General features: G+C 48.9%; 2 protein-coding genes across 2 annotated transcripts in view; both read left to right on the top strand.

Moving 5' to 3' along the window:
* Positions 1-14,005, top strand: part of COL27A1 (collagen type XXVII alpha 1 chain) — a 195,937-nt gene extending 181,932 nt beyond the window's left edge. The window contains exons 45-61 of the mRNA XM_075716921.1: positions 329-382; positions 1,937-1,990; positions 2,066-2,173; positions 2,568-2,675; positions 4,191-4,298; positions 6,591-6,644; positions 7,247-7,309; positions 7,800-7,853; positions 8,578-8,613; positions 9,702-9,719; positions 10,111-10,146; positions 10,478-10,504; positions 10,747-10,812; positions 11,808-11,976; positions 12,140-12,249; positions 13,053-13,271; positions 13,859-14,005. Of these exons, the coding sequence (XP_075573036.1) occupies positions 329-382; positions 1,937-1,990; positions 2,066-2,173; positions 2,568-2,675; positions 4,191-4,298; positions 6,591-6,644; positions 7,247-7,309; positions 7,800-7,853; positions 8,578-8,613; positions 9,702-9,719; positions 10,111-10,146; positions 10,478-10,504; positions 10,747-10,812; positions 11,808-11,976; positions 12,140-12,249; positions 13,053-13,271; positions 13,859-14,005 (1,431 nt within the window). The remainder of the gene's footprint in view (positions 1-328; positions 383-1,936; positions 1,991-2,065; positions 2,174-2,567; positions 2,676-4,190; positions 4,299-6,590; positions 6,645-7,246; positions 7,310-7,799; positions 7,854-8,577; positions 8,614-9,701; positions 9,720-10,110; positions 10,147-10,477; positions 10,505-10,746; positions 10,813-11,807; positions 11,977-12,139; positions 12,250-13,052; positions 13,272-13,858) is intronic.
* A 4,292-nt stretch (positions 14,006-18,297) lies between these two features.
* LOC104038363 (alpha-1-acid glycoprotein) lies at positions 18,298-20,757 on the top strand. Its single transcript, XM_075716875.1, has 6 exons — positions 18,298-18,423; positions 19,083-19,225; positions 19,462-19,532; positions 19,858-19,959; positions 20,221-20,321; positions 20,517-20,757. The coding sequence occupies exons 1-6, from the start codon at positions 18,313-18,315 to the stop codon at positions 20,577-20,579; spliced, it is 591 nt and encodes a 196-aa protein (XP_075572990.1). The 5' UTR covers positions 18,298-18,312; the 3' UTR covers positions 20,580-20,757.
* Positions 20,758-20,864: the final 107 nt, after the last annotated feature.

Raw genomic sequence — 20,864 nt, forward strand, 5'->3', positions numbered from 1 at the left:
TTTCTCAAAACAGGCTCCTTCCTGCCCACTTCTTAGCACTGTTTTCCAGGCGCCATCTGGAATTTAGTGAATGATTTCCGTGAATACAAACACCACCCAAGTGAGGGTAGCGTTGCTTCTTCTCCAATTGACACCCTGTTAAATGCTCTCTGGAGACCGTTCCTTGCTCCTTTTTCCCCAGGAGGCCTGTCTGAGCACAGGCTGTTCCCCTGAATTGTTTCCATACGGTCAGCGTTGTTAGGGCACAAAAAATGCTGGGTTTTGTACTTCATGCAAGATACTGCCAGAAGAGAATTTCAAGCAGATTTTTCTTGCTTGTGTTTTGCAGGGGGATCCTGGACCACCAGGCCAGCCAGGAGCAAAGGGATCCAAAGGTGATGTGGTAGGTTTCAGCAGGGTGGATTTATAGTGTCCCAAGTTTGAAGAAAATGTCTAATTAAGAGGAGTCTCATGTTTTTCCCCAGCATGTGTGATTTGGCCTATGGTCTATGCCTTGAAAGACTGTGAGAACCTAGTGGGAGGGCTGTAAACATGTAGTTGAGTGTCCAAGCCCACTAGTTTGTTGGCTTTATGGAGCTGGAGAAGATCAAGACAATTACAGCTCCAGCATGATGGGTGAATCTTGGGCAGGTCTTTAGTCATTGCTATGGGTTATGTCTCTTTCCCATACCCCTGTTTGTGGTGCCTCCAGCCACAGCCGGTTTGTCTGTCCCTAAGAAGATCTGAGCCAGGCAAGTGTCTCTCTCTTTCACTTGAACCGTAGACTTTTCTGGCTTGAAACGTTCCAGATTTGGAGTCCATTCATCTGTGCAGTTATGTTTCTTGGAAGAGTCCGTCTAACTTCTTGCCCTTATTGAGCAAGAAAACACAGCACACATGGGTCCTTCAAGGTTCTTTGGGGTACCTCATACCTACTCCTACCTCCACATCTGGCTGTAATGACAGCTCGCTAATTATTCTCACAGATCAGGGACTTTATTTGCTAAAACATAAGTATGCGACCTCAATACTCAGCAAATTCCTGCTCCCTTTTGGCAGATGTCAGGATTTTTAATCTGACCCTGCTGGGGTAATGCCAGAAGATAGTTTAACCTACAGTAGGTGTTCTTGGCAAAAAAGTGTACCAGGCGATGAGACAAATAAACTCTACCCATCGATGGACAATCTGGGACTGCCTTTGGATCTAATGAATAGCAGAGAAAGCATCCCCGGGAGCATTTTTTTCTAGCTGGCCTGCCTGGTCCTCTGCAGATGGAGAAACAATGCACAGAAAATGCAGTACTTCAATTTAAAAGTGCTTTAGTACATGACCTCACTAAGAGACCCCTAGTGAAGGTGATGAGGCTGAGTTTTCCATTCATTCTGCAGAAATTAATCCTTTTTACAGCTAATAAACCTCAGGAGTATTTCTTTTATGTCTTTATTCACAAAGCAGCATTGCAAATTTTAGACACAAGATACCCTTTTCATTTCCATTAACTTTTCAAAATAGAGCGAGCTACCTCGCAGAGAAAAACTCTTACTGAACGCCCTGCAGAAGACTTGCTGGGTCCTTGGTTCAGCTCTGTGCTGTCAATGAACTGACAGAGGACGCAGGTTTTAAGCATCTTGTTCTAATGTTTGCCAGTGCACTGAGTCCTCCCTCGAGTTCATCCTGCTTTATTTGTCCTCATCTGCTCTGTATTAGGAAAAATGTATGTCCTTGCCTTCTAGCTATTCATTCCTGCCCTAGAACTCTCAAGTCATACGAAGAATCACTTGTAATAAAACCAAATAGCGGTTCATTCCCCAGTGTTGGAGCAACTGACTTTATAAATCTCCTTTTTATAAAACTCTTTCCAACCATTATCCAAAAGCACACCCTGAAGTCAGGCTCCCAAGTGGAGTTGTGCTAGAAATGCTGCAATTTTAGATGTGTGTCTTTTTTTACTTTCAGGGTCAAAAAGGAAAACAAGGAGCACGGGGCAATGCAGGGAGCAGAGGCTCACCGGTAGGTGAAAATTCAATTTTCTGCCCCAGCAAATGCTGTCCGGGAACTCCATCACTAACACCTTTGTGATTTTAGGGCATCCTTGGGCTACCAGGTCCTCGAGGAGTGGTGGGAAGGCAGGGTCAAGAGGGTGCCCCTGGAGTGGATGGAGTGCCTGGGAAGGATGGTGTGCCTGGGATGCTGGTGAGTTTGCAATTGTAACCTTATAGCAGCAATAGCAAACGTAACTTAGGAGCTGGAAAACTGAAAGGTAGCACAAGAGAAATGGATGTAGTCCAGCTATAGATATTCCAATTTACATGCACCCAGAGTGGATCATATGCTCCTCTTCATAGCTCACATGCACATAGAGGCAGCAGCTGCCTTTGCATGGCCACGTCTGTAAATAAACCGATGTTTCTAGCCAGACAGATACTTGCATGCACAGACTTCTATATACATCTCTGCAAATCTACCCATGCCCAGAGGCACAGTGCTTGCTGAGGGCAGAATCACACCACTCTCCTGTTCCCTGAGAAGCTGTGCAGAGGTGGAAAGAGTGTCTTGTTTTATAACCCGTTCTGGGCTTCTTTTCTAGGGAGAGCAGGGTGATGATGGGGAAGAAGGTGCGACAGGGATGTCAGGCAAAAGAGGGAACCCTGGCATACCAGGACTCCCTGGGGCACAGGGACCACCAGGATTCAAGGTGAGTTTCTAACTCCCTAAGATACTGCTACGAGCAATCCAGCCTGTGAGCTTGTTATCTCTAGAGCTTGGATTCTCCAAGGTCTAATAAAGTCTCAACTCCTTGAGTTCTTTCATCTTTCACTTAGCTAGAGGCTCAGTAGATCTTTATCCTCATCCATCCATCCATCCATTCATCCATTCATCCATTTTCGTGACATTCACAGCATCTGAATGTCCCAGAGACCTTTCCTCCTTTGTCAAAGTTCACTGAGCTCAGGAGCCTACAGATACACATACCCATGCTATGAACACTTTAGCCTTCTTTCATTAGAAACCTGGCTAAAAAAAACATGGCCTTGGCTGGCCTTGGAGAAGTTGCAAAGGAACTGTTACAGCCTACCTGTAGGATGGCCAGGATGGACAACTGCATGGGAAATTCCTGTGTCCTCTAGCTGCTGCCCTGCGAGGCCTGAACTGCTGAAGGGGAATTTGTGCCACTTGGTTTTTAGCATATATTTACTGGATTGGAATGGCTGGAACCAGTATGGGCTTAGATATCGCTCTGGGTGGAAGCAGGGTCAAGCTGCTTTAGTGACCTTGGGGTTTCTTCCTGGTCCTTGCCCTGGTCCAGACTGGCCACAGGATCTAAACTGGACCAACATCAATTCAGCTATTTGTAGAAAGACTTTGTAAATAGGAAGACTCCAGCTGGGTTTGGGGAGGCTATCAGGTCTGATTTAAATTATGCCTCCCATCACACTTCACAAACTGTCACTTGCTGCCCTCCAGCTGCCTTGGGTAGAATAACAGTCTGTTACCAGAAATGACTGAAAGACCCTTGTGTCATTATGACAGACTCCTACCCTGGCTCCAGGGAAATTTCTTGCCCCTTTTCCAGCTGCTCAACCATCCTAGGCTCTCACTGCCTTTGCTCCTCTCTCCCAGTCTTCCCCAGATCGAGTAGCTGGGGCTTGTTCTGCTCCTGGCACTTGGCAAGGGGAAGAGACTGGGGAGCAAGGTGTGGTGCTGGGTCTCAGAAGCCACTCTCTTGTCCTTAAGTTGCGCAGTTGGTGCAGGGGAAAATGTTGGCTTTGCAGCCTCTGGACTGAAGTCCTCCAGCTGAAGTCTTGGCATGTCTTCAACATTTTAGATAGATTAATCATCAATTACCAGCCTGCTGGGGGGGAGGAATTTATGAGAAACTGCAGGGCAGGACAGACAACATACGGAAGTGCAAAACAGAAGACATTTCACCCCCTTGTTGTCCTTAACCCCAGTGCAGGCAGAAAAGCTCTGCTGAAGCTCCTGCTGTGCGTGAAGCTCAGAAGGGGGACGCAGCCATGCCCATCGCTGGTCTCACACTGTGCATCCTGCAACAATCTGCCTCAGCAGACCTGAGGCATCTCCTGATGAAACCACATTCCTTATCCCGATGAGCCACTCTTTTCCAGCTTTCCATCTATGGCTATTTTGGCTGAGTGTTGTTATATTTAGCTCCTGCCCTTTGGAATTACTTGAATTCTGTTATTTTTAGGGTGAAACAGGATTGCCTGGACAGACTGGCCAAACAGGGAAGCGAGGATCATCAGGAGGAACGGGCCTTCCAGGGAGCCCCGGTGATCCAGGACCCAAAGGACAGCCGGTTAGTAATCAAAGGAGATGATCGGACCTGACTCCAAGCTGTCTCCTGCAGGAGAGGGTTCAGATCTGCAGGCTGGGATAGCAGGGTGAACCCTGGGAGGGTCTTTTACAGGGAACCCATAATCAGCTTCTGCATGAGTGCAGAAGCGTTGGCACAGCTCTCTCCAGCATGCACACTTCCCTGCTCTTCACTGCTCACTTGCGCACAGAGATGGCTAATCCATGCCTGCGTTCCCCAAGACAGTGTGACTGTTCACGTCATCCTCGTGCCTGTGGTTATAAGGCCATGGTGTGTGCTGGCAGGCAGGCTGCAGAGCCATCTCAAACACCACTCAGCAGCGTCTTTGATGGGAGCTGTTATGAGAGCGGTGCATGGAGCCTGTGGGAGGTGTTGAGTGGGGGATGTGAACTATACACTCCAAGCCATCCAAAAGGTGCAAATCAGGGTCTGTCGCTCCTCTGGGACATGCAGGAGGTGCAGGAGCAGGCATCATCGGTGCAATTTTGAGGGCAGTGGAGCTGCGAGTTCAGAGCACACCGTGGGAGAAACACCAAGAGCCCTCAGTCAAAGCAGAAGTTAAATTCCCACACCTGTCTCCAAGGCAGGCTCCTAATCCTCACTGCTTTCATCTATTGTGCTGATGGGATTGCCCAGTTTAGCACTGATGTGTCATGCTTTATCAGCCTAAGGCTATATTGAGAATACTTAAGTTATTTGGATTGGGACCACCATCAGAGAGTCTAGTTAGGCCACAGATGTAAAACTAACATGAGGAAAAGAGACATTAGGACTAATACAAAACAAGGGACAAGATGAACCCCAACTACCTCAATTAAAATATACTTGTTTGTATATTTTATATAAAAGCCTGTGATGGCAGTATTCAAGCTGAAAGATAGTAGCCAACAACATAATAACAATAACATTTTGCCTCTTGTGTCCACAAGTGGCAGGTTCATTTGCCCAGTGTTGCTGTTTCCTACTTTGCCGCATAACTAGTGATCAGGTTCCCTTAGCTGAGATGACTCCATGGCATTTAAACCCTTCTGACTTCCCACTTACTTTTGCCAAAAATTCCTCTAGAAAGAGGGCTTGGTTGGTTCTCCTAACACAGGAGAGACCTTAGTCCTCCATTGGTAGTAGTTTTCCTTTCCAGGATCCATAAATGGGCAGTGAAATCAATCTGTATCCTTGGAAAGTTTCTTACACTCCACCGAGTCCAACTGAGCCCTTTCTTGCCAAGCAGTTTCTCACTGTCATGGCAGGAAAAACTTCCTGACAGTGAGATCTCTAAGACTGACTCTGGAATAGCCTTGTAATAGAGGTGGTGGAAACCCCATCACTTGAGTCATTTACAACTGGGCTGCACAAGACATTGTAAAACATCCCATAAAGTACAATCCAGCATGGGTCACATAGTCCTGCCGAGAGTCCAAACAAGCCTTTTCCATCTCTGATGTTCCTAAGACTGTAGATGAATCATCTGGTGTATGTTTCTGGCCCATTTTTTTTAACATTGAATCATTTCACATTTTGACATCCGAGAAACCCAGAAATATCAAAGGACATACATCTCAAACATGGTGAAATGAGGGTGTTTATATAAGGACATGCTACCCGGTGCAGTTTTTTTATTCTCAGAGTGCATGCTATGTGCTAATCTGAGCTTGACGGCCTTCCAAATATTTTATTATTATTTTTCTTAAGAAATTGAGAAAAAATCCCTGCAGGGTTGAATAGGAAGAGAATTAGGGGTTATGCACGGTTTTCCTGGGTTTGAGTGGGAGGTTATGTCACAGGAACATGCACTTTTTTGACATCTTGAATGAGCATAGTTTGAAATTATCCTTTAGTAGGTCAGTCCAGTTGGTATTAGAACTAAAAGAAGAGCTTGTTTTAAAGGACTTTGAGGCTGTTTTTTTGCAGCATGACTTCCAAGTTCAACCTCAGAGTAGATGCTCTCCATCCTGCTTCTGCTGACTGTGGTCCAAGCTACAAAAGTATCTGCTAGAAATAGTGTAGGTGTGCCTCCCATGTTGGGGGTCTATGAGATCTAAGTAATCTACATGTCTATGAGATCTTCTGGAGTTGCTTCTAGCCTGATGTTTGTGTAATTCCTCCTTCAGATTTCTCTCATACTTTCTCATCAGTTCTGCTTAGACTGAAGATTACTTATGGATTTCTCTTTCTCTGAAGCTGATGGACTCTTGGCGCCTCTTTGAGTGACCAGCCGTTCAATGTGAACTCACTGTTGTTCTTTGTTCTTGTATTTGTCTTGGCTGCTATTTACAGGGAGACTTTGGCGAGGCAGGATTTCCAGGGATTGCGGGCATGTTTGGGCCAAAGGTAAGAGGCTGTCTTGTGACCAGTTGGCTTTCTAGTCTCTCTTTACTGGGGACAGACTATGTTGCAAAGACTTCATTAGCAGCTCTGCAGAAACTACTGATACTGAATCATGATTCCAACTTTCTTTAGTTTATGCTTCTTCATTTGCTAAATGAGTGTGTGTTTACATATGCTTTGTTGGAGCTTATTCCTGTTAAAATGGGTAGATGGTAGAGGGAAAAGGGCTGTCCTGTAGACCCCGGAGATGTTTTCCCCACCTGAACATCCTTCAGACACTTGTATTTCCAGCGTCAGTCATCAGTCTGTACCTGAGACACTGCTATGCGTTCCTAATATTGAGAGCTTTGATTCGAAATTTAGACTCATTTTATCAGAATTTAATTTTCCTGGTGAAGGGAGACCAGGGGTTTTTTTCTGTAGAAAGTAAAGGGCTTGCAAAACAGGAGTGGGAAAAGAATTTTTTTTAAATTGGACCTTCCCATTCAGGAAGGATCTTCCCACACAAGAGGCTGCACCTCTGTCCTTGCAGCAGAGCTGTAAGCAAGGGAATAAACATGGAGTATGTTTATTAAGAGCACCTGGTGTCTCATTTTTGCTTGCAGGGCCCGCCAGGAGACCTTGGTTTCAAAGGCATTCAGGGACCACGTGGGCCACCTGGTCTCATGGTGAGTGGTTTTTCAGTTTGTTTGGTTTGGGAGGATTTTCTTCCTTCCTCCATCCTCTATTTCTGTGAGGCTACAGGGTGCTGTAAGGAGCACGGTGCACCGTTCACCACATGCCTGGCAGACAAGCCATGGCCATGGTACCACCTCTGAGCCACCCAAACACATCTGTAGGTAACCACATGTGCACAGGTCTCTCCTGCTGTGGAGACAGTCATTCTGCTATGACCACTGCACAGACCACTCCAGCTACACTGAAATCTTTCTATTTCTGGAATTTCTGAGGTTTTACATGGGTCATGACAACCATACTGTGAGGGCTTCTGTCTTTGGACTTGCATTTTGAAACAGTTTTTTATTTCAGCTACAGCAAATACCACGATCATGTTGCTGAAAAGCAGCAAAGAGATTCAGTGTCTTCACTGAGTCTGCCATGGTAAAAGCAACTGTCAGCTCCCATGTGATGGGGTCATGCATATCTTTTCTTTTCTAGGGAAAAGAAGGAATTATTGGTCCACTTGGCATTCAGGGTCCTACGGGAAGCCCAGTAAGTATCCGCTTCTTTTTCTGCCTGTATTTTTTTAGAAGAGCATAGTGTTTGAGATCCGAGATGCTTGATGCCAAGCATAAGTAAATGCCAAGTCCTGCTGTAACGAGGGAAACAAAATGGTCTTTAAGATGAGCAGCTTGAGAGAAGTGCAGGTTTAGTCCCTGGCTGCATATATAGTTCCAGGGAGATTATTAGCTTAAAAGTGAGGAGCAACTCTACCTAAGTGCAAGTTTTTTGATAGATTGGCTCAGACTAGAAGACAAGAATGTTATTGCAGTTTTTCAAAAGCAAGCTGCCAGATTTTCCAGAGAACTTGGCCTGGGGGTGAGAAAAAAAACCAAAAAACTGATAAATGTAAACTGGGAACAGCTTGATTCTGGGAAGTGTTGAAAATCCCTGCCTGCCCCAAAACTCCGAACGCACTGAACACAGACTAAAGTTCAGGTCAGTGCTTTGTAAAAATATGAGCATGAAGTTACTTAGAGTTCACTACAGAGGCTGCTACTGGCAGAGATGAAAACCAGTGAGATGAACTCGGTCGTTGCCAAAACATCCAGTAATTGCTATTTTTTTGCCTCGGGATGGGTGGGCCAATATGACAACCTGAGCTGATTTGTTTAGAGATGTGCTTGGGTCCTTGCAAGGAGCTTCTGGGTGGTAACACATCCAGGCAGTGCAGCTCACTGACTGTCACTGACAGCCACCTCGTGTGCTTTAACAGGGGCCCAAGGGAGACAAAGGCAGCCGTGGAGAAATGGTAAGTGCTGGTCCACGCCCCTGGGTGCATCCTGCCATTAGGAGGGTCCCTCTCTTTGAGCAACCAAGAGTCGCGCTGCGCTCCGCTGCGCCTGCTTGGGCTCTGGCTCAGTGTGGTGGCATCAGGCTCCCACGAGGGCAAGACATACACATCTATACATGTGCACATGCACATATGTACACAGACATCCACGTGTGCACATATATGCCCCCTCTACTGTTAAAGTTCCCATTTACTTAACCCAATTGCACAGCAAAAGCTGACATTTTACGGATGATCGTGGTGTCTCCAGGAACAAACCGCAGTGAATGGCAGCTCAAAAAGCCATGGGCTGTCCCTGCCAGGGGCACAGGACCTGTCTGAGTAACAGCGTTGCCTGGGTGCAGCCCCCACAGCTGGGGGAGCAGTGCCAGGGCACCTTCTCGCCTCTGCTCCCCTTCTTGCAGGGGTGTGGGCTCTGATGGACTTTTACACTTTCTCATAGCTCGTTAGCGTTCTTACCATACAGAGGATGTGTGGGGTATACTGGATATGTGTTGTTCATCCTCCTTGTTACCCATGATGTGGATCTCCCTGCTCTCCGGGTTGCTTCCTTTAGTGACCAGTGGTTGTTCCTGCATGCCGGAGCTCGATCCAGGCATCAGAGCCCAGCGACCACCGCTGTGTGGCTAGTGCAGAAGGCTGTTTCATGCCTTCTTCAAATGGGACCTCTTATAAGCAAATGCCCCACAGATACCCAAAATCCCAGTGCACATTTCTAACAAGCCAGGGTGCTGCCTCTGTTTCTTCTTGCTCACCATTTTCCAGCTCCATGGGTACAGCAGAGGACAGCGTGCTGGTGGGGACCTGAGCCTGGTGGTGTGAGGGCCATCAGCATCCTTTGCTGCAATAACCTCTCTGCCATTGCCAGACAGCGTTGGGTCCCTGTTTTCACTGTCCTTCCAGTGCAGCATCCAGCCCTTGCGCAAGGACCTTGGGAACAACACATGGCTGTATGGGGAGGTTTTGGTTTATTAATGACCTTCTTCTGACAGCACCTTTTTTTTTTTTTTTCCTTTCTTTCTTTTTTTCTTTTTTTTTTCCTGCAGGGTCTGCAAGGTCCAAGGGTAAGTATTTGAAATCACTTTTTCTGACTAATAGCTTGTATTTAAATAAAACAGTTGCTTTTAGCAAATGTAAAGCCATAGGGTGGGTAATTGTGCAGACGGGGAATGTGGTAAGTACCTTGGGATACGGCATTAATGATAGTTAAGGAGCTAAGGGCTAGGAGCAAGGGATGCAGTAGGAATGGACCAGGTGCACACAGATGCACCCAGAGTTGGGAGATGGAGGAAATGGGGCCACCTCCTGACTCCTGAAGGGTTTGAGGGGAGGATGCTGTAAAATGTCAAAAATCTGGAGGATTTCAGCAGGGAAGAGATTCACACTGGTGACAACCATGAGAAATGGAAATACAAACTGGAGACATTTCACTAACTGATGCCACTCTGTCTTTAGGGTCCTCCAGGCCCACGAGGACACCCTGGCCCTCCGGTACGTATATGTGGAAAGAGTTCAAAGACATTATTGAAGCAAGCTAAAATTATTGCCGTGATACTCTCCAGAGGGACTGTTCGCTCACTGGAAATTACAGCTTAGCCCCATTCATCATATGCAAAAATGTGTGTGTGAATGGACTAGTGTTTCTTCCACTTCAAACCATCTCCAATTATTTTATAGAGACAGCATTGTTGCCTCTCTCACTCATCTGCATTGAGGGACTCCAGGGGAAAGAGGATTTCAAAAGGATATGAATTTATTAATTCTTTGCAGTAGTGACTGCCCATATTTTTCTCTGATGCCCCTTTTTTGCTTTGATTTCTAGGGACCACCAGGAATTCCAGCCTCATTTGTAAGTTGCTGTTTTCTGTACGTTTGTTTATGATGATAATAAGTCATGCAGAGCCAAGGTGCTGGTGGGACATCCAGAAAGAGCTGCTGGGACCCTGGAGACACACACTCAGGTCCAGCAAGAGATGTGGTGTTAGCAAAGCAATGCTTGAATCGCAGCCCTAGACCGAGAAGCATTTGCTTGCATCAGGGCACATTCAGCTTCTAACAATCTCAGTTACCATCTTTTTCACCCCACACTAGCAACAAGACAGCTTTGGGGCAGCTTTCCGGACACTAATCAACTCGAACACTGCACTCAAGACAGAGGTATGAGGGTACTTTTGACCTCACTGGTCTTTGCTGGAGCCGCAGGCTGGGAACGGTCACAGCGTTGCTTGTTCTTTCTGTGTGCCTGAAGTTTATATACACAAAGCCCTGTTTTGCCTGTGTCCTGATTTCTGCTGGGATAGAGTTAATTTGTTTCCTAGTAACTGGCATAGTGCTATGTTTTGGATTGAGTAGGAGAATAATGTTGATAACACACTGATGTTTTAGTTGTTGCTAAGTAGTGCTTACACTAGTCAAGGACTTTTTCAACTTCCCATGCTCTGCCAGGTGCACAAAAAACTGGGAGCAGGCACAGCCAAGATAGTTTATCCAAACTGGCCAAAGGGCTATTCCATACCATATGACGTCATGCTCAGTATATAAACTGGGGGCAGCTGGCCGGGGCGGGGGGAGGCAGCGATCGCTGTTTGGGAACTGGCTGGGCGTCGGTCAGCCAGTGGTGAGCAATTGCATCACTTGTTTTTTCCTGAGTTTTGTTCCTCTTCTCGTTGTTTTCATTTTCACCATTTTTGTTATTGTTATTATTTTATTTCAATTATTAAACTGTTCTTATCTCAATCCATGAGTTTTCTTACTTTTACCCTTCCAATTCTCTCCCCCATCCCACTGCGGGTGGGGGTGGAGAGCGAGCAGCTGCGTGGCGCTTAGTTGCCAGCTGGGGTTAAACCATGACAGTCTGCTGTTCTCGTGGAATAACTGGGGTTTATGCATGCAAAGATCCAGTTAAAGGATCTATTTCTGTTGTGTTACTTGTTTTTGAAACTTCAGACCTCATGATAATGCCATCATGACTTTGCCAGCACTTCAGAGATGTCTCGTTCAGGACAGTGCAAGGGCTGTAGCTCACTGGATCCCAGCAAGCCCAGCCTGTCTTTAACCCACTGAGTTTTCCCACAGATAAAGCATAAAACCTTGTGGTTACAGCACCTGGTGCCCCTCAAGGCACACCTGACTTTGCCTCCTTTTCTCTCCAGGATTACCAACATCCAGACCTTCTCATGCTGGACCACGGAGGGGAGATCTTTAAGACTCTACACTACCTCAGCAACCTCATTCAGAGCATCAAAAGACCCCTGGGAACCAAGGAAAACCCTGCACGCATCTGTCGAGACCTCATGAACTGTGAACAGAAGATGAATGATGGTAGGAAGCCCTGAGTGTGCAAAGGCTGCATCCTCCCTGTTTCACATGGCCCAAACAGGTCTCCTTTCCTGGGACCAGTAATGCAGAAATCAAAACTTTCCTTTTCTCATTCACAGAAGAGTTTAAGTGTCCTTGTTAATCCCCGAATCCTCCATTTCCTCAGGTACCTACTGGATTGACCCAAATCTTGGCTGTGCCTCAGACACCATACAGGTCATCTGTAACTTCACCAATGGTGGGCAGACGTGTCTCAGCCCCATCACCGTCTCCAAGGTACACACAGATTGACCCCAGCACAGCATTTCCCATACTGCTGTTACAAAATATTTACCCAGGGGTGTGTTGTCCTGGGACACTGGACGGTGACCACTATGACACAGCATGCTGGTTTCTTCTCGAGGCAGCTAGTGTAGCTGTAACATTCAGGACTGCTCTCAGGCAGTTAAAAAATATACCTAAGACTGTTGTTGACTCTTGTCAAGACAAAGCAGTACGTTTCCAGCAATGTTTAAATCACTCTCAACCTTAGCAGAGGCCAGTAATTTTGCAAACAACGCTGCTCCCAAATGCTTTGTTGAATTAACTTATGTTCAGGTCACGTTCGCATTTTGTTTTCTGCCACTTGTAAAAGTGAGGTCAGCTTAAATATACAAGTTTCCAGTGAAGTTAATGCCACAGGATTTTTTCTTCAAGAAACACCTGTACCAAAAAATACCAATAACAATATGCGGGTTCATCTGCAGATGAGCTAGAACATGCTGCTTTGCTTCTTTGCAGAAGCGTGTATTGAATTCAAAGTTTACATTATTTTACTCCTACTTCAGGATCTGCCAGTTTGTCCTGAAAAATAAAGGACCTGCTGTGTCCCCATGAAAACTTTCTAGGTTGACTTGGCATCTGGCCCTTATGCCCATACTCACGCCAGAGCCAGTTCTGGACATTCATGTGTGGCCACCTCCAGACTTAAGCAGAGCACAGAGACCACTGTTGCTCTCACATCTTGCACTAACCCTGCCGCTAGCTCCCTCCAGCCCCGCTGCAGGGGGTTTTCCCTAACATCTCTGTGACCTTCACAGCTGGATTTTGACATCGGTAGAGTCCAGATGAACTTCCTCCGCCTCTTGAGCTCAGAGGTGGTGCAACACATCACCATCCACTGCCTGAATACCTCTGTCTGGCGGGAAGGTTCATCCGAGAAACCTTCAGAAAAAGCCGTGCGCTTCAGGGCCTGGAATGGACAGATGTTTGAGGCAAATGGGCAGCTCAGGCCAGAAGTGGCAGCTGATGATTGCAAGGTACGGTGCTGTGAAAGAGGGTAGAGGTGGAGAGAAATGCCAGGCTGAACCCACTCAGGGCACACAACAAGGCTCAAGTTATACCTATGCTTCTAATTCTCCCCGCAAAAAGGGGGAGAAGGGGCTAGTTTACCTGTTTGCCACTTCAATGCTCCAGTCCAGGGTGCTATAGCAGCTCCTGCTAAGTAGATCACCTTCAAACAGAAAGCAAAAAATTAAATCCAAAGTTACACGTCACATGTAGCAGCAGTTAAATGGCAGAAGGGGGAATTGCCACCCAAAGGCAGCAGTCTTGGTTCTTGCCTGATGCTACGCCGAGTCGTTATCTGTGTGTCTGCATTTTGGGTTCGCTGCATTAGGAGTTTATGTTTGCTGAGGCCATTCCAAATTCGGTTTCCGTCAACTCAACCTGGATAAAGGGTTCCCCAAAATGCTTTCTAAGCCTCACCCCAGACCCGCTCAGCCCAAAGGGCAGCCCCTTGTCTCACGTAGGGCTTTTCAAGCTTATACCTGTGAAACACATTCCTTTCCAGCAGGATTCACTCCTCAGTTAAACAGCTTTTTCTCTGTCCCTCCTCCCTACACAGATCAAGGATGGACGCTGGCATCGGACTCTCTTCTCATTTCGGACGCAGGACCCTCAGCAGCTGCCAATTGTCAACATCTACAACCTTCCCCCATCCAAGCCAGGAAAGCAATATCACCTCGAGGTCGGCCCCGTGTGCTTCCTTTGAACAAAGCCATCGAAACTGGGCTCCAAGGCTTTGACCCCATGTTTGGCCTATGTCTTTACACAGGCTCTCCCACCTCTCTGCAGCAAGGACAGCTGGGCTGTATCTTTTGGGTCAACTCTTGCTCTAGCCTTTGGCTCAAGGTCTCAAAGAATCCGTGATCTACTGAACTCAGCAGATTGTTGAAAGGAGGAATAACAAGGACGTAGGGGAAGCGGGTATCAGTCGGGACATGAACAGTGAAAAGGGATCAGGGGACTAGATGTTGCAAGCAGTTCCACACACAAAGCTTTTACCATGACCAAAGAAAATATGGAGAGAAACCTCAAGCAACTTGCAGCGTGTGGTTTCCCCCTGCTCCCCCTCCCCCCCAATTTTGTGTTACCTGGTTCCTGAGTTACCAAATGTTCTTTCCATTGAAAATTAATTAAAAGATAGAGCTTCCTTCTCAGAGCTTGTTGCCTTCTGGATGGCCACGTGCTGCATCAGGTCTCCCAGGCGGAGCTGCAAGTTGAATCTGGCTGCTCTGTGTACCGGAAGCATTTTGATGTGCAATATTAGAAGAAACAAAATATATATATTATATTATTTAAAGAAAAAAAGAAAAAAAAAAAACAGAAAAAAAAAAACTAAGTTCCTCCTTCCATGGGTGAGTTTAATCAATGTCCCTTCTCATACATGGTGTTGGGGTAGGGGAGAGTCCCGAAGCCGAGAGGGGGAATGGAAGGAGGAGAGGGGAAGAGATTGGTGCTAAAATAGAGAGAGAGGATGGGCTCATCTGATTTGTTTCTACCTCTCACTGTGAAATCTCTGGTGCTCTTAAAAAAGTGTGTTATTTTATATATATGACTTTAAACTATTTAAGGTTGTGAAGGTGCTACAGTGTCTTGCCACAGACCCAAAAAAAAAAGCCCATAGGACCATCTCTCTAGGAAGAGAGGCGGTTATGATCTACAGCTAAATCAGAGAAACAGTCACCTTTAAAGAGATCCTTTAATCGCCATGGATGTCAGGCATGCGCAACAACTCAAAGCAAGTCCAAAATACCGGATATTTTAAAAGCAAATTTGCTTTTTTTTATTATTATTATTAATCAGCACTTCACTGCTTTGGGAGGGGAGTGAGGGATACAGCTCATCTGGAAGCATTGAGCCTCAGAAAGAGCTATTTTTGAGTCAGTTGTCATGTAACTAGTTTTGCTGTAGTCGCGTTGGCCATGTGTCCGTGCCAGCTCACACGTGCAGTGATTCCCTGGTCTAAGCTCGTATTTAAACCCCCAGCTCTGCAACCCTTCTGTCTGGCCCCTCTGTCAAGACTGACATGATGGTACCTTGTTTCAGAACCCAACCAGGCTTGGAGGGGGTTTGTTTTGTTAAGTTTTGTAGAAATTTAGTCTCTGTATGTAAATTTGGAGAAAGGTTTTTTTTTTTTAAAGAGGATAATTATGGTAATCTTTAATTCTATATAAGGAATAATATTGATGTAATCGGAGCTGTACTGTATCAGAAATGCTTCAGTGCCTGTTTGGAGTTTTCATGTCTCATATGAACTATGGATTTTATTTTTTTGAGGAAAAAAAAAATTATATGTGAGTCTCTCTTTGCGTATTCTTTTTTTTAACTACTGCCTGCTGGTTGGTTTCCAACAGCCATCAGAAAAGGTTAACAAGATCTGTCCCAAATACCTCACCCTACACGAAGCCCTGCCTCTGCTCAGAAATACCTCACCCCCTTACCCCCAGGCCAAAATCACCATCACTTGTCGCCGCTTGCTGCCTTCCCATGCACTCCCACGCTCCCAAGTTTCTCCCTCTCGTCTTCTCGCCATTGGTTTTCTGTGTTTTCTTGAGGCTGGAGTTACCATTTGTTCTCATTAAAGCTTTTTTTTCTTTTCTTCTTTTTTTTTTTTTTTTTTTGACTTTAAATAAATATTTAAAACTGAGGCAATGAAATGGGACTGGTATAGTTTTTTTCACTTCTTCATGGGAAACTAAGTGGGTGAGAGGTGCAGAAATAGCCCATGGTGCCAACATTGGTGCAAGAGCCCAGAGACCCCCAGGGGAGCCCAACCCATGCCCCGAAACCCTTCCCTTGGTGCCAGTCACAGCATGACCTGCCCAACCCTCAGCATGATGCTAAACGCACAACAAGGCTGGGATCCCGACGGCTCCCCACTGCTGTGCGTCACCCCACTGCCCCACCAGCCCACTCCTCATCCATCTCCCCATCCTGAGACAGTGCTGGGGAGCAAGAAGAAAAAAAAAAATTAAAAAAAAAAAAAAAAAAAAGATCTGAGCTGATGTTTTTCATTGCTGAAGCCCAAATCACATCTCAATTGCTCCAAGTTGACTTTGAAACATGACTTCTCCTTGCTTAGCAGGGACTAAAACCTCATGGCTGTCTCTGCCAGCACAGGCAGCGCTCACACTGGAGACAGCAGCAAAGCCCCCGTGGCCTCCAGCCAGGGGACACAGCGGTGACCCCCGCACCCCGTCATACCATCCCACGGGAGCTGCTTCAGCTGCTCCCGGGTTGCATCAGGGTCAGCGGGAAGGGGCCGCGCCGTGTTTGCTCACCCCGTGCTGTGCCCATTCTCGGCAGCGCTCCCGCGGCTGGAGGGGCCCAGGGACCCCCCGGGCATGGGGGGAGCTGCTGGGCGACGGTGCCAGGTCAGCTTTGGCAGCGCATTAAAAACCAGCTCGTTTGGGGCTGCCTGTCTCTCTCATGAGCCAGCTATTCCTGAAACACATTGCTTGTGGTCAGGGAAAAAGCAAACACATTTAATAAATGAATCAATGTACTCAATTATCAGGCCAAAGCCGGAGGAGATATAAGACACGGTTAAACGAGGAGATTCTGGTTGCTCCCCTGCCTCGTACCTGCCCCCCGCCCCAGCCAGGATTTATTAAACAAGTCCCTGTCTCTACCAGTTATTTTGGCTTACTTAAAATAATCAGCTATGTACGTTATCAGTATCCACAGCCCAAAGGCCACTTTATCACTGCAAGTCTGAGCTGAGACAAGCCACGAGCCACAAGCACACAAAGCCACCTGCACGCAGCAGGGAGCTCGGCTGGAGCAGGCAAAAACCAGCAGCGTTCGTGGCTTAAGGGACCCCACCGAGCTGCTGGGGTAGGGTCGGCTCAGGGAAGTGGCACCACGGGCAAGGGGAAGGAGATGTTGGGGTTTGTCTTCTTTTGTTTTTAAATGGTGCAGCTTATCATAGACTCACAAAATGGTTTGGGTTGGAAGGGACCTTTAAAGGTCACCTAGCCCGACCCCCCTGCAGTGAGCAGGGACAGCTTTAACCAGATCAGGGTGCTCAGAGCCCCGTCCAACCTGGCCTGGAATGTTGCCAGGGATGGGGCCTCTACCAGCTCACTGAGCAATCTGTGCCAGTGTTCCACCACCCTCATTGTAAAAAAATTTATTCCCTATATCTAGTCCGAATCTACCCTCTTTTAGTTTAAAACCATCACCCCTTGTCCTATCACAACAGACCCCGTCCCCATCTTTCTTATGAGTACTGAAAAGCCTCAATAAGGTCTCCCTGCAGCCTTGTCTTCCCCAGGCTGAACAACCCCAATTCTCTCAGCCGGTCCTCACAGGAGGGGTGCTCCAGGCCTCAGATCATTTCTGTGGCCTCCTCTGGACCCGCTCCACAGGTCCATGTCCTTCTTGTGCTGAGGACTCCCAGCTCGTATGGGGCCCCATCCTGCTGTGCACACCGAACTGCAGCCCCAGTGCACGGCCCCATCCCTAACAGCACCCATCCATCCCCACCCCAACTCCCCCCCACCCCACCCCAAGGCCACATGCGAACCCCAGCGCCAGCCCCGTGCCCTGGCGAGGAGCGATGCCGGTGCAGACCCAAAGCCCTTACAGCCTGCGGGTGCGCAGCCACCACCCAACCATCGCCGCGGGGGTTTATTTGCCCTGTGGAGGAAAGCCACGTCCAGGTGCCATTTGGTGCCCACGAGGCTTCCAAACACACCTGGAGCTGGCCAGCGCTTTGCCAGGCACCCGCAAAATAAATTGCAGTTCCCGAGAACAAAAGCCTGTATTGGTGAAACATGAGGTTGGGGCTTTGGGTTTGTTTTTTTTTTTTTAAATATTTTCTGTTGGAGCAATCCAAGCTTTTGCAAGCTTAATTTCCTCCACCTGCTATTGCTTCATACTTGAGCAAACAGCCAGTGACTGAACAAGCACATCGGGGCTGGGGACGTCCAGCTTTGCAGGCAGTCATATATAGGGGACGGAGCTGAGCCACATCCAGAGCAGAGCAGGAGCCTCCTCTCGGCCGGCCAGGCGATGCTGGCCTCCCTCACCCTCCTCCTGGGGCTGCCGCTCGCCCTTGCCGCTGAGGGCCCCAGCTGTCCCCCACTCGTCACCGTCACCTTCGACAATGCCACCATCCCTGGGGTAAGCCCTGCCCTCAGCTGGGGCACCCGTCCTTGCCTTTCCTATCAGCACCGTTAGCAGTTACAGCTCCAGGAAGAGGCTATGAACCCAATCAGCAACTTGACTCTTATCTCACTGCCTGCCCATGCTTATTTTCCTAAAATAATCCAGACTGTTGCACAGGAGCGTGGGGGACAGGGTGAAACCTTGCAGCTCTGCACCATGAGCAGGCGCTTTTGGGGGGCTCCTGCTTCCATCTCCCCATGCAAACCAGGCTGGGCAGCACCATCCCCAATGCTTTGCTGCTCTATTTTAAGTCCTTCAAGTGATGGGGCCTCGGGTCATGAGTCTCCGTCTGCAAAACCCTTCACTGGATAAACAGTGCATTAGTCCCTCAGGGATGTTTAATGGGAGGAAAGCAATGAAAGCTGGGCACAGAGCAGCAGGGACACACGACCGCAGAAACAAGCTGGCTATCCTGGGAGCTGGAGCATCGCCTTAGTGGGGAGGGGACAAAACCAAGAGGCCCCCACCCAGCCTGGATCCTGCCCGGGGCAGTCACCTACCGGGTGCTCGTGGCCGCAGGACAGCAGGGCTTTTATGCTGCTTTTACTCACGCGGTGCCCGCAGGTGAACCTCGCACAGACCCCGACCTTTCCCCACTCCCCTCCTCTCCGCAGCTCCTGGGACAGTGGACCTACATTGCCGCTGCCTCCAGGTACCCGCCTCACCTGAAAGAGATAAAGGCGGTGAAATACGAAATTTTTTCCTTCTCTCCTGGCAGCCACGAGGACGAGCTCAACGTCACCGAAATCATAAGACTGTAAGGACAAGGATTCACCCCCTCACCCGGCTGCCCCGTACCCGGGGGCATTTCTACCTGCTTGTACCATCCTCTGGGTTGAGACACCCCCACAGATTTGGGGCTGGAGAGCAGCTATGCCAAATTTATTTAAGCTCTGCAGCCCAGCTCGAGCGAATCCCTCGGGTTTGGTTGGGAAACCTGGGGGTGTTTGTCTGGGGGGGGTGTTTGCCCCATCTGACCTCTCTGCCCCACAGGAACGAGACGTGCGTGGTGCAGAACACCGGCAAGATCCAGGTCTTTTGGCACAACTCCACCCTGGAGTTCGGTAAAGCCCTGGCCGCCGCGCATGGCGGAATGGGGAGGGGAGCACCACAGCCCTCACCTTGCACCCTCCCGCTTCTGCCCACCCGGGTATTTGGCACCTTGAGACCCCAGCACCGTGCCCTTTTACACCTAAAAACGCGTCCAGGGCGGGGAGGCGGGGGGAATTTCCCCCATTACGGCAGCGCTGTGGGACCCGGCCCGGCCCCACCGGGACGAGCCTGCCGGGCAAAGGGGGTGACCCCCCTGCCGCCGCTGGGCTGCCCGGCTGGGCCTCCCACGGGGCGACGCTCACCAACGGGGGACCCCCCTCTCCCCACGCTTTCCAGTCAATAACGAGGTGACCTCTGCGTCCAGACTGATCCAAAGCGACAAGGACCTGCTGATCATGAAGCACATCAACGACGACCTCCCGAGCCTGAGCCTCTCGGGTAAGCAGATGCTGCCCTGGATCCGTGGGGCACGTCCCTGCCCGGGGATGCATCGATGGGCACGGGCATACCCGGACTTCGCAGGCAGGGCAAAAAGCCCCTTTTCCCCCCGATACGGAGAGGGGAAAGATGGGGACGGGCAGGCAGCAAGCTCCCCATCCACACCACAGGGACCAGCAAGGAGCAAAGCACCCCCTAAAACTCCCTTTTTTTTTTTTTTTTTCCTCCCCTTCTCCTTTTACTGCCCCATTTCTCTGGCAGCGCGGACGTTCAACGTGAGCAAGGAGCACCTGGAGGAGTTCAAAGCCTACATGCGCTGCCTGGGCTTCACCGAGGACGAGATGTTCTTCACGTCCGAAAAGGTCCGAACCCCTCCCCAGAGCGGGCGAGCCCCAGCCCCAGCCAGTTCCTGCCACCAGCTGGGATTGGGGTCCCAGGGCGGGGGGGATGTGGGATCGGTTCCCCCCTGCAGCCCCTCTCCTCCATGGTCATTCCCAGCTTTTGGGGCGGTTTTGGGAGAAGGGGGCGCCAACAGCCACTCTTCCCGTCTCCTGCAGGATGCCTGTCCCCTGCCCGAGGAGAAGACGGGTGAAGACAAGGTGGAGCCGCAGCTGGGGTAACCCCGCAGGCTGGGCTGGCCACTCCATCCTCGCCCTCCTCCAGCCCCTCCATGGGGACATCCCCGCCCGCCAGTCCCAGCCAGACTCAGCTCGGCCTCAGGACTCTCTATCAAGGTTTTGTTTTTAACTCCTGGATGAAATGTGCAATTTCCCTGTTCTCGCCCAGTCCCAGAATAAATCCCTGTGTTACAACCACGTGCCACTCCTGCTGCATCTTTGCCCGCAGCACGGGCAGGACCCCCTCCTGCCTGCCCTGCCCGTGATGCCGCATCTCCGAACCTGCTG

Source organism: Pelecanus crispus, chromosome 9 (assembly GCF_030463565.1).
Source record: "Pelecanus crispus isolate bPelCri1 chromosome 9, bPelCri1.pri, whole genome shotgun sequence".
In the NCBI taxonomy this organism is placed as follows: domain Eukaryota; kingdom Metazoa; phylum Chordata; class Aves; order Pelecaniformes; family Pelecanidae; genus Pelecanus; species Pelecanus crispus.